The sequence below is a fragment of the Mirounga leonina genome, unplaced genomic scaffold (genome assembly GCF_011800145.1).
Source record: "Mirounga leonina isolate KUSES-001 unplaced genomic scaffold, KU_Mleo_1.0 Mir_99, whole genome shotgun sequence".
NCBI lineage: Eukaryota > Metazoa > Chordata > Mammalia > Carnivora > Phocidae > Mirounga > Mirounga leonina.
In genome coordinates this window covers 5,825,578-5,838,284 of record NW_023270971.1, presented here as the reverse complement: position 1 = coordinate 5,838,284, position 12,707 = coordinate 5,825,578, and the positions used below count along the sequence as shown (strand labels likewise).

The 12,707-nt window shown below is 57.0% G+C and overlaps 1 protein-coding gene across 2 annotated transcripts in view; it reads left to right on the top strand.

The window, feature by feature from the left end:
• The window catches only part of LOC118006827 (platelet-derived growth factor receptor beta-like), a 29,744-nt gene extending 22,666 nt beyond the window's left edge, over window positions 1–7,078 (top strand). Inside the window, exons 13-20 of one of the 2 annotated variants that reach the window (XM_034999642.1) lie at window positions 644–804; window positions 1,349–1,467; window positions 1,729–1,851; window positions 2,580–2,691; window positions 3,144–3,243; window positions 3,766–3,871; window positions 4,735–4,967; window positions 6,281–7,078. In XM_034999642.1, coding sequence (XP_034855533.1) covers window positions 644–804; window positions 1,349–1,467; window positions 1,729–1,851; window positions 2,580–2,691; window positions 3,144–3,243; window positions 3,766–3,871; window positions 4,735–4,967; window positions 6,281–6,440 — 1,114 coding nt within the window. In that variant the 3' untranslated portion in view covers window positions 6,441–7,078. The remainder of the gene's footprint in view (window positions 1–643; window positions 805–1,348; window positions 1,468–1,728; window positions 1,852–2,579; window positions 2,692–3,143; window positions 3,244–3,765; window positions 3,872–4,734; window positions 4,968–6,280) is intronic. The other variant, XM_034999641.1, reaches the window with a different exon arrangement.
• The last annotated feature ends 5,629 nt before the right edge of the window (window positions 7,079–12,707 follow it).

The following is a 12,707-nucleotide window of genomic DNA, read 5'->3' as shown; positions in this document are numbered from 1 at the left end:
ACCGCAGGAGGCTTCGGGGGGCCCCGGGGAGAACCTGCGCACGCCCTCCCCACCCGGCGCGGAAGCTGAGGCCAGGCCGGGCAGAGACAGTTTAGGAGCCAGGGCGTGGGTCTGTCGCCGAAAGACATGCGAACTCACCCCGTCCTCCCCGGCATCGGACCGATTTCCTGCGGTCTTTGGTTGGCCTCCGGAGACACGGGCTTACGTGACCCCGTAGCGCTCCAGGGAGCTGGCGCTGCAGGCAGAGGCCTTGGGGCAACTCCTTGCCCACTCTGGGCTGTGGCTGGGCCCTCACAGGGCATCACAGCCAGATGGAAAGGCTGTGCTCCCTAGAAAGGCGCCGTGCTCCCTGCCCTTCTGTGGGATGCTGTGATCCCGCCTAGGCGTGAGCTCCCTGAGGACATGCCCTGGGACCTGTGTCCTCCAGCACCCCGCTGCCCAGCTTAGTGCCCCACGGGCTGGTTGGAAGGGCTCACTGCGTGGTCATTCCAGTTGTGACAGGCTGGAGGAAGATGGGTGGTGGAAAGAGAGAGGAAAGCCATGAGTGCAGGGCCTTGTGGGGCCTAGGGGTGAGCAGGGGCAGGAAGGGAAGCCAAAGGAAAGCCCATGGGCCCTCCTTCTGTGATGTTCCTCTCTCCCCCAGCCACATGTCTCTGCCCGGGGAGAGCGACGGTGGCTACATGGACATGAGCAAGGATGAGTCGGTGGACTACGTGCCCATGCTGGACATGAAAGGAGGCGTCAAATATGCAGACATCGAGTCCTCCAGCTACATGGCTCCTTATGACAACTATGTTCCCACCGGTGGGTGCGCCCAGGGTCCTCACCTAGGCACAGCCCCCACCCCTCTGCCGTCGTGCATTCCTATCAAAGCCTTTCGTATGCCCTGGCTGGCAACAACCCTGGGAGGAAGGTGGCCTTGTCCCCGTTTCATAGATGCAGAAACTGAGGCTAACCATCTGCACAAAGCTGCTCTGTGATGGACCCCCAGCATTAACCTCTGTTTCTGGATCCAGAGTGGGAAGAGTTGGGGTTGGGGGACTCCTTGGCCTCCTGGGGCATGGGCACAGAGGAGGCCGCAGGCTGACCCAGTCCCTGAGAAGCCAAGCGGGTCAGGCTCCATACAGGTGGTCCGGGGCTAACGCCAAAGGCTTCTCCGGCCAACGAGAGCACTGATGAGGTAGGAGAGGTTTACATTAGGTGTTTGGAAATTGTTTTCCTTTTGTGGGGGACTTGGAGGATCAGTAGCCACCTGTATTGGACCGTCAGCCTCCAAGACCAAAAGGGCAGGGGTTCTGTGGGCCATGTGGAGACACAAGATGGTCGGTGAACTTCTGTTCTCCCCTAGCTCCCGAGAGGACCTGTCGGGTAACTCTGATCAACGAGTCCCCAGTGCTTAGCTACACAGATCTCGTGGGCTTCAGCTACCAGGTGGCCAATGGCATGGAGTTCCTGGCCTCCAAGAACGTACGTGTGGTCACAGTGGGCAGTTAGGGTCATGGGGAGGTGGGCCACCCAGCCAGCCAGGGTCCTCCAAGTACACAGCTCCATATGGCAGCGACGTCCCCTCTGGTGGGTGAGGACAGTGAACGCCCTCACCATGTGGCCCCTCTCACCTGTGTGGCCTCTCACACCTGTGTGGTCATACATTTTCCCCAAAGCCCTTGACAGGCAGGTCTTTCCCCACAACTGCCTCCAAGGCCTCAGCTCCCATCCCCCCCAACCCAGTGTGTCCACCGAGATCTGGCAGCCAGAAATGTGCTCATCTGTGAGGGCAAGCTGGTCAAGATTTGTGACTTCGGCCTGGCTCGTGACATCATGCGAGACTCAAACTATATCTCCAAAGGCAGCGTGAGTACCTTGCCTGATCCTGTGTGTCTCTGACCCTGGGAACAAGTTCTCTCCCGGTCAGCATGGCTGTGGCACAAGGGAGATCAGGACGGAGCTCCCTGTGACCTGCCCTGTCCAGTGGTGACAGGCTTGGCCTGCCTAGCCATGTGTGCAGGCCCAGGAAGGGAAGCCACCAGCTGTGCGGAGTGGGGTGGAGATGCTAAAGGTATGAGGGTGAGCCCAGGGCTCAGATTCACCGGTCATGACAGGACCAGCTGTAATGGGTCCTGGGAAGGGTGGAAACGGAATAAGTCAAATGTGTATTTGGTTAAATGTGACCATCCTGCCTGCCACTCATGTTCCCACTTTCCACAAGGGGACAGTGAATCCCAGAGCTGGAGGGACTCTAGACCCCAGAGATCGAAGGTGGCCAGGTCACAGCTGGGTGGTACCTTGGCGTGTCTCTGGCTCTCCTGCTCTCTACCAAGCCAGAGGTCTCTACTGGGGTCAGGAAGAGGAGCTGCAGACCCTGGGGCTCTTGCTCAGGGATAAGAGCTCCATGTCATCAGCTGTGGGTAAAGAAATTTGGCCTTCCGGTCCTCTGGCCAGTACTGGGATGGCTGTGGGATCTGCTCGCCTGTAGGAGCGGGCTCTCAGGGCCCGGGGAGCCAGGGGCTGGAGCAGGAATTGCCAGGTGCAGAGTGGGGTTTGGCCCTCCTTGTACTTCGTACCGTCCTGCCCTTCCACAGACCTTCCTGCCTCTGAAGTGGATGGCTCCTGAGAGCATCTTCAACAGCCTCTATACCACCCTGAGCGACGTGTGGTCCTTCGGGATCCTACTCTGGGAGATCTTCACCCTGGGTATGCTTCCTTTCCCCCCAGCTCTCAGGGGCACAGCGCAGCCTCCACCCTAACCACTCATACCTCCAGCCTGGTGGGGCTGTGGGGACAGGCTCTGGGGCAGGGGGCAGGGCTCTGGTTCAAGTCACCACTCTCTGGGGCTTTCTCGCTGCTATGTGACCTTGGCAAGTCCCTTTCCTCTCTGGGTCTCTTTACTTCCCCAGCTGATTATGGATGGGTTTGGAAGTGACATCAGAAAGCCTACTTTCTGGTGTTCTCTGGTCCTCTGTTTCTGGGGAGGGTTGCAGTCTCTGTCCCGAGCCTCTAAAGGGGGCTCACATTTCTCAGTGCCAAGGCCGCTGTACCCTCGTCCATTCTAGGGCTGGTGTGCCTCTCTCTGTCCCATAGAATAGGGTACCTGCCATTCTTATACACCTCTGAGTCTGTATATCTCTTGTCTCTGCTCTCTGCAGGTGGCACCCCTTACCCAGAGCTACCCATGAATGAGCAGTTCTATAATGCCATCAAGCGGGGATACCGCATGGCCCAGCCTGCCCACGCCTCCGATGAGATGTGAGTGGAGCATTTGGGAGGATTTTTTTGGTGCAAACAGTAGATATCCAACTTAACTGGCTTAAGGCAAAGATAGATTAGTCCAGAGATGTAGAAAAACCTCAGTATAGCTGGATCTCGGTGTTCAGAGGCTGTCATCAGGAATCCGGTTCTACCTGGCCCTGCTTTCCTCCGTGCTGGCTGCGTTTTCAGGCCAAATGGCTACGTGCTCACTGCTTTCACCATGGTTTGGGCAAAAGGCCCCGAGCTGACTGTCAAGGGCTCAGCTGGCGTCACGTGCCCATCCAGAGCCAGCCATTGAACTATGAGAGCCATGAAAACTCCTACCAGCCAGACCTGGGTCATGTGCTCAACAAGGTGGCCCGCCGCATGGAACCACCAATGGGGGGAGGGCCTCCTCAAGGAACAGGAAAAACAGTCCCTCTCCACCTGTCCTCCCCAACTCCCTTCGTTGCTCACCTGGTTCTGGGAGGCAGCAGACCTCAAGCCAGAGACCCTGACCCTCTCTCTGCCTCTCCCCAGTTATGAGATCATGCAGAAGTGCTGGGAAGAGAAGTTTGAGATCCGGCCTCCTTTCTCCCAGCTGGTGCTGCTTCTCGAGAGGCTGCTGGGCGAGGGGTACAAAAAGGTATGCTGAGGCAGCAAAACAGAGAGTTCTGGCCCAGAAATCAGACACTGGGTACAAGGCTCTGTGTGTCATGCTGGTATTTGAGGGACCACCTTGTACCTGCTTGGGCCTCAGTTTCCCTGCTGGTACTAGTAAGGGATGGGCTGGAGCTGTGAGTTGAATTTATTTTAGCAGCACAGCGTTTTTTGAAATGAAATCCTGTGTGGAAGCCGATGCCCACAGCCCCCTTCATCCTGCGTCCCTCCTCATGCCTTTACACCCATGCCAAGGCCTGGGGCTCCTTCAGAAGTCTGAACAGCCTCAGGCTACCTGTCTGCTAAGGGCCTGACCATTTGAGCCTGTTGCAGGCTCAGTCAAGGCAAATGGAGCCAGTAGGGCCTTAAAACCCGGCCTGTCCACCAGAGGGAGTTACAGGGAGGGGTGACGCACGTCCCCTTTCCCCTGACCCGTTCCTAACCACACTCCAAGCCACGTTCGGTCACAGCTCAGCACCCAGTGAGATAGACTGGGTTTTCACCATTTAGCAGCTAGGGAAACTGAGGCCGCACTGCAGGAGGCTGAGGCAAGGTGAGAGCCCGCACCTGTCTACTCTGAAGTAGGGGAAGTGCTAGGGTCACGGGCACTAGTCTGCTGACTGTCCCCTCCCTGGGTGGCCCCGAGCTCACCTGGTCTTGTGCGATGCCAGCTGGGAGAGCCGCCCAGCTGTGTGTGGCTTTGGGCAATTCCCCTTCTGCTCCGAGCACCAGTTGCCTAATTCACACAAGGCAGGAGGGGCCAGGTCAGGGTCTAATGGTAGATTATCCCCACGGGCATTTCTGGTCTGACCCTCCCTGTTTCTCCGGCTCTCCCTCCCCGTGGAGCAGAAGTACCAGCAGGTGGATGAGGAGTTTCTGAGGAGCGACCACCCAGCCGTCCTTCGGTCCCAAGCCCGCTTGCCTGGCTTCCATGGCCTCCGATCCCCCCTGGACACCAGCTCTGTGCTCTACACGGCTGTGCAGCCCAACGAGGGTGACAACGACTATATCATCCCCCTGCCTGACCCCAAACCTGAAGTTGCTGATGAGGGCCCACTGGAGAGTTCTCCCAGCCTTGCCAGGTAGTCACTGTGGCCTGAGGCCCAAGGCAATAGTGTGCAGTGTGTATGTGTGTGTGTGTGTGTGTGTGTCTTTCTGTCTGTCTGTGTCTTCATGCCGCCAGGCTTGCCTTAGAAGTCAGTTACCTGGGGTGAGTATTGATTCCTGCCAGTGAGCAGAAGGGAGAACTGAACTCATTTGACTTCTGATGACCTCAGGGGGAAAGGGCAGGCTGGTGAGAGACAGAAAGACTGGGACTTACTTGCAAGGGAGCTGTTTCCTGGAATGTGGCCCCCATAGGCCATCTCTCCGCTCCTCTCCCTAGGCCTTATCCAGGCCCTAAGGAGAAGTAGGAAATCTAATCAGCATCCCCAGCCCCCTGTGTATTACTCTGGGGTCATCGCCAGCCCTGGCCTGTGCTCTGTTCTCCAGCATCACGTCCTCAGGGCCCCCGGGAGCCAGGCGTGGTCGTAGGAGGCCTGGTGCCCACAGGAGTTGGGGCCAGAATTCTGACTGGGAAGGAGATTCGTGCTTTTTTTTTTTTGCCTTTGGGATGTGGTGAAGTTACAGTGGGTGAGGGTTGGAGGAAGGCCCAGCCTTTGCCTGGACTTCACCTTCAGACAGGACCTTCCCTCAGCTGGCGAGGAGAGTCGTCCCCCCTCCATGAGGCCAGACGCCCCCCCCTCCAACCAGATCCACTCTGTGGTGGAGTGGCAGCAGCCGCAGGCAGGGTTCCAGCTCCAGCTGTGGCCCCAGCTGCCGTGAGGCCCGGCCAGGCCCCGTCTCTGCGAGCCTCCGTCTCCGCACGGGCACTGGGAGCACCCCCGAGAACTAGAAGGCCCCCTCCGCCTTCCTTAGGAGCACAGGTTGCCAGGCTCCAGGTAGCCAGCGGGCGGAGGAGTTCAGCTCAGAGCTCAGACAGCTTGAGGGGGGACCGCCGGCCTGTCCGGTGCCCTCACACAAGCCGGCCCCGCTCCCCGAGCCTCCGTTTTGTCCTGTCTGAAATGAAAACAGTAACGCCCATCCATGTGGGGCTTGTCGGTGGCTTCCGTGAGATGGCAAGCGCCTTCCGGAGTGCCAGCCACGGAGGTGCTGACGAGTGAGAAACGGGCTCCGGAGCCGGCTGGATCTGCTGCTGGAAGTCTCACTGAGCTGCAGGCCGCTGCCATCGCCGGTCCGAGAGGCCACGCCCGCCCTGTGTGGTCTTTACAGGGCTTAGAGGAACTCGAGGGTGTGAGGCGCGGGGGGCACGCTTGAACACTCAGAAAGCCCTTGATGGCTGCTATCTCACCGTGGCTCCCTGCCAGCCCCTCACTCACTCACCTTCTCCTCCTAGCTCCACCCTGAACGAAGCGAACACGTCCTCTACCATCTCCTGTGACAGCCCCCTGGAGCCCCAAGAGGAGCCCGAACCCCAGGTGGAGCCGGAGCTGGAGCCACCACTGGACTCGAGCTGCCCTGGGCATCGGGCTGAGGCAGAAGACAGCTTCCTGTAGGGGGCTGGCCCCACCCTGCCCCACCTGAAGCTCCCCCTCTACCTCCCAGCACCTAGCGCCTCCTGGCCTGGCCTGGCCTCCCATCAGCCGCCACTTTCTAGAAAGCTTTTGTCCCTGGCATGTGGCACCCCAGCCGCTGGGGCTGCCTTAGGGCTGCTGCAGGGGTCACGACCAGCCCTCTGCCTCTGGGGAGGCCCTGTGATGGGAGCCAGGGTTCTCCCGGGACACTTAGTTTCTCCATCTGTAGGATGGGAGCGCAGGGCCCGGTGACGCAGAATCTGGGCTTCTGTCTCCCCGGCTGACAGGTGGGGAGGTCGGAATCCCTAGAGAGATTCTCGGGGTTCAGGAGGTATGAATTAATGTTCTTCTGTTCAGCCAGCTACTCCTCAAGAAGCTGTAGCTTTCTCCTCGCACTTTCATCCACCTAAGAGCTGGGGAAGGGACCCTGGCATCCCTGGCTCCTGGCTGAGCAGGGGCCTGGCCTCGGACAGTGATGTTCATCCAGAAGCCACCTCTCCTTGATGCCAGTCTCCACTTTCCCAGGCCCGAGCTGGTCTGGGGCCATCCACGCTTCATGCTGGGGGCTGAGCCAAGTCCAGGACACTCTGGCCCACAGCCCCCGTCCCAGGCACTTGGGACACACCTCCCCATACAAGTGCCCATGTCCATGTCTGCCTGGCCCCATAAGTGCTGGGGTCTTCTTCCTTATCACCGCCGGTCTTACTCCACCCACCAGAGTCTCCAGGGCCAGGCGGGCCCCACATCTGTGATGAGCGTGTGGATGTGCCTGCGAGAAATGTGTGTGGATCAAGATGCACTTTGGACCTGATATGGGACCTTGGAGGAATTCCGCACTGTCTCCAGGCCTGTTTGCCCTGTTGAAAAATGAGCAAGATGGACTCGCTGACTTCTGGTGCCCTGTCGGCACTAACGTTCTCGAACATTGCAGGGGGTGGCACACTTGCCCAGATGAAGCAAAGCCAAACACTCCAAACCTCCGTCCTAGGGGTCAGCTGGGGTCTGGGGAGATTCCGGACCATGCATCACACTCTGGGCATTCAGAACTATGCCCCTTCCCCAGACCCCCAAGCAAGTCCCAGAAGGCCAGCTGCACAGATCTTGACTCGGAGTGACAGCCAGTGTCTTGGAAAGCCCCCAGCAGCTGCCCCATGGGAAGACCACGGGGCCCTCTCAGACCCACCAATGACCTCTGGAGCCATCCTGAGCAAAGGAGGCAGAGGGGGCAGATCAGACACCCTTGTGCAGTCTGCTCTCTAGCACCTGCTGTCCAAGTCTGTGCCACAGACATCATGGACAGTGAGGGCTCCTGGGGGCCCCCAGAAAGTACAAGAAGCCTTTGTAGGGAACCTGAGAGGGGTGCAAGAGGTGGGTACTTTGGGGGTTGCCTTCTCACCCAGTAGCTGCCTGGTCCCTGAGGGCATCACTGCCCAGGCCCGCTTGCTGCACTCTCTCTGCCAACCACACCCCGGCTAGGTGAGCAGCGGGGGTGCCAGGGGAGCGAGGGCCATGACCAAGACTCCTGGCAGGAGGAGAGCCAGAAGTGGGCACGAGCCCCCTCTGCCGGGCCAGGAGAGGGAGGAGGTTCTCACTACGGTACCAAAGATGTAATCACCTAGGTTTACAAGTATTTTTAGGACTCACATTAACTCACATTTATACAGCAGAAGTGCTATTTTATATGCCATCAAATTTTCCTATCTGTGTACTTTTTTTTTTTTTAAGAGAAAGATTTTAATATTAAACCTGGTGCTTCTCACTCATGGACTTCGTGGTCTCTCGCGGGTTTAGGCCCTGTGCCTGGGAGGTGGCAGGAGTGGAGTGGGGCAGATGGGGCTGATCCCTAGCCACAGTGTCCCCACACAGGGTCCTTCAGCTTGGGAGTCTCAGTTCCATCTGTAAAATGGGGTTTGCACACTCCCTCCACCACTGCTAGCATCTGGACGGCCTGGACCTTGGGCTTTGGCTTCCCAAGGTGTGAAATGGAAAGGCCCTTCCGGCTCTGCGGTGCCTGGCTCTGGGACAGGCCGGACCGTTCACAGGCTCCTGTTGAGAAGCCTGAGCTCCTCCTGCGCACCCCCCACCCCACCATGTGCTTTGGCTTTGGCTGGTAAGCTGGGACACCCCCTGCCCTCCCCTCCATTCTGCCCGTGGGCCAGAGGGAGGCTGGTGTGGCTTGTGACAGGCATCCGCTCCAGCCCGGATTCCAGGCCCTGGTGAGTAGCGGCTGGGTCTCAAGTAGGAGCAGGACAGACAGAGCACCCATGGGGGCCGGAGAGCAGTAAGAAGCGAGGAGAGAGGGCAACTAGAGAAGGAAGAGGAAGAGAGAGAGGAAGGTGGGCGGGGAGGGGAGGTGGGAGCGGCCAGGGTGAGGCCAGGGAGGGAACGGGGCCCAGCTGTGTCTCTGAGCGCAGTCTAGCTAGGCCGGGCATCGGGGTGCAGACCCAGCAGGCCCCTGGCCCCTCGCGACTGCAGCGGCTCAGTGGAATGGGGCTGGCATGAGCCAGGCATCCTGGTACCTGCTGGCCGGCTCCATCCTGCCCATAGGCTCCACAGCCCAGGCCAGGCCTGACGGACCATGGGGCCAGGGCAACAGAGCCAACGGGGGCAAGGGCCAGAGTGCAAGGGTCTTAGACCCAGGCTATGGCTTCCTGACGTCCTCACTTGGGCCTTTTGGCAGGGGTCACCCAAGGTAGAACCGGCTGTCAGCCCAAGATCTATCATACGTCACTGTGTGATCTTGGCCATCCCTTGCTCTCTCTGATGGGGGGAAGGGGCATCTCCGTTAGCTTCTGGGGCACAGGCACCTCTCTTTGGAACCACACGCCTCCCTGGACTGCCGCCAGGGGCCTGGGCTGTGGCTGCCAGCGGGCAGACGTGGGCAGCTCTGACTCACAGGCCCGGCCGCCAACGCAGGGCCAGCCGAACCATGCCAGGGGAAACCCCACCCGCTACATGGCCTGGCCACACAAAGCCCACCCTCCTGGGGGGCCTGGCTTCAGAGAGCACCCGGAGCCTGTGACCTACTCTTTCCTGGCTGTGGTAGAAGATGAATAAGCCAATCCCTGGATCTGCCCCCAGAAGGAGAGTAAACAACCCACATTCCAGACGGGGATTATCTTTGCTCATGGGACAAGCCTCTGTCTGGAGGTCAGGAGACTTGGGCTCCCTCCACTTCAGGTCTGCTCCTTAGGGGCCCTTGGCTAGATTACACCACATCAGGCCTCAATCTCCCCAGCAGTAAATGGAGCTAATGATGTCACAGAGAGAGAAAGGATGAGGAAAAGCCGGTGAGCACTGAACAGCTACTCTGTGCCAGGCCTGTCCTGGCCCATTTTCTCATTTTATCCTCACACCAACCCTAGGAACCAGGGACCGCTACTTTCCCCGTATTACACGTGAAGCCAGTTCAGGAAGGTTTTGAAGTGACCTGCCCAAGGCCATCTGGTCAGGGCAGCAGGGACAGGATCCCGGCTGACTCCCAAGTCAGCGCTCAGGGAGGTAAAGTGCTCAGCCAAGGTTGCAGAGCTGGGGATGGGGGAAGCCTGGGTCCCAACCCCTGTCTCCAGACTCCAGACCTGTGTGGTGCCCAGACAGAGTAGGGAAGGATTGGGTAAGAGGAAAGAGCTAAGTGAACCTGAGGGCTAGCGGAGGGCGTGCAGGAGTCGGCCGGGGGGCGGGGGGCGGGGGGCGGCGAACCACAGGTCACCTCTGCTGGCTCCTTCCTCCCAGCCTTGCCACTCAGGCGGGCCCAAGGGAACGGGTGAGCTGGAATTTTCCTTCCAGACGGATGAGCCACTTGGACTGAACAATTCTTCCGCTGCCCTATTCACAGCCAAGGGCCTTGTTCCTGGAAAAAGAGGGAAAGACTGGAAGGAGTAATTGCTCGTGGGACCCTAACCTTCAGCTGATGCACAGCTCACAACCCCCACTGATGCCCTTCCTCTGTGCTATAGGGCACATGGTCTAAAGGCCTCTTTCATTTGTCTGGTCAACTTCATAATAATTAAAAATTACTTTTATAAAAGTATTTATGTAACATACACCTGTATTAAAAAAATCCATTCTCAAAATATATAACATAGAAAGTCTTTTCTTTGTGTATTTTGTATTTTAGACTCCAGTAACATAGTAAATGTGTCTTTTCTTCATTCGGCAACTCTGTGTGTAAGAATTTATCTTATGGAAAATTCACCTCTCACTATTAACAGTTTAGTTATATCCTTCTGGGGCTTCCCCCGCCTTACATCTATACTAATACTTGTGTTTTATATCTGTACCTATCTGCGTAAATTACAATTTTAAATAAAACTACCACTACCATTTTGCAACTTTTGTTTTTTCTTAAGAACACATCACGGGCACACTCACAGGTCAGTGGTACGTGTAGATAGTAATGTGTTCATTATGAGAACTGCACATAATTTAAAGTATAGCTGTGCCATAAATTATTTGACCAGTCCTCCAAGTTCTCAGTTATGCTGGAATGACCACTGTTCATAAAATTTGTTTGTTTATTTATTTATTTATTTTTAAAGTAGGCTCCACGCTAGGCTTGAACTCATGACCTGAGAACAAGACCTGAGCTGAGATTAAAAGTCGGACATGTAACCCAGGTGCCCCCGTAAAGTATATTTGTATTTGTACATTTTTGTAAGTATATGTGTCCATAGGTTAAATTCCTAGACACAGAGCTGCTTAGTAAATAGAATAAACATTTAAAATGTTACTGGAGTCTAAAAGTTGCCTTTAAAATACGCAAAATCATAAGGCTTCCGAGAAGCTAAGAAAATCGAACAGAAAAGTGATGAAAACAACATTATTTAATTCTGGCCAGGTACTCTGACCTCCTGAAAGAAGTCTGGAGCCCCGTGTGTTTGTAGAGAAAAGCCACAAACAAGGGGTAGGACAGAGTTAAAGACGGAGGGCGCCGAGTGGAGACTTTCTCCCTGGAGTGACCAGAGGGCTGAGAAGACCCGCCAAGGCAGGAACTTGCCTGCGACGCTGATATTCAGGGCTCCCGGGGGCTGGCCCCCAGCCCACATCCAGAGGGCACCCACTTGTTGGGAAACCCAGCTCGTCCTGATTACCTGGGCCCTGCCCGAGTCCCTTGCTGTTCCTGACAGCGGTCCCATGTGATGCTCACAATCAGCCTAGGAGAGAAGCCAAGGGCTCAGTTCCCGAGGAGGAAGCTGAGGCTCAGCGCCATCGAGTGCTGGCCCAAGCTCACACATAGCAGGTTCTTGCCTGCCAGTCTGGTGTCCTTCTACCGCCTTCTTCAGGGAGTTTCTAAGGCCATTTCCCAGACTTGGAGGGAGCAGCAGACTGGGCCCTGGCATCAGCCTGCTGGCTGCCACTCAGGGTGTGGCTCCTGGAACCCTGGGGGAGGGGGGAGGGCTCTTCTTGGAGTGGGGTCCCGGGGCTTCTCTGGGCTATGACAGAGGCCCACAGCTCAGAATAAAATCTGCTACGGCTGCCTCCACGGCCTGATGAAGGGCTCCCAGCCTGGGCAGGGGCCTGGCTCTTCTCCGGATCCAGCAGCGACTTAGGGATACCACAGAAGCCAGACTGTCTCCCTGGGACTTCCTCCCACTGGCTTAGCCCTGGCCCTTCTCTCTGGGCCCCCGGTGGTATCTTGCCTGCCCTCTCCAACAGCTCCTCACACCCTCTTAGGGTTCTTCTCTGCCTGACAGGCGTGGGGCAGCTCCATAGCCTCTTTCTGGTTTGGGGTTTCATGGTAATCACTGCAAGGAACTAGAAAAGTCACAAACATGGGGAAGTAACAGAGCTTCTGGAAAATCACAGAATTCTCAAGGGTGCTTGTTCCCCTTCTGAAAGGACAAGGTGGAAGCTTCCATGCCTGAGAGTTTCTCTTCTTTGTGATTGATCATCCTGAAGCATACCATGATCTTGACTCTCTTCAGCTCAGACACCTTCAGTGGCTCCCCATGGCCCAACAAACAAAGTCTAGGCACCCTAGCGTGGTCTTCAAGGCCATCCCTGACCTGGTTCCAACGTCTCCCGCTACCTCCCCCACATCTGCCCTCCAAGGCCTGCCTACCTCCATGGGGACCACAAGCTTTCCAATCTTCCAACTGTATGTAAGGGTTCCTTTTCTCCTCAGCCTCGCCAACACTTGCTATCTCTTGTCTTCGTGATACTAGCCATCCTGACAGGTGTGAGGTGATATCTCGTGCGATTTTAATTTGCATTTCACTTATAGTGAGGTTGAGCATCTTTTCCTGTACC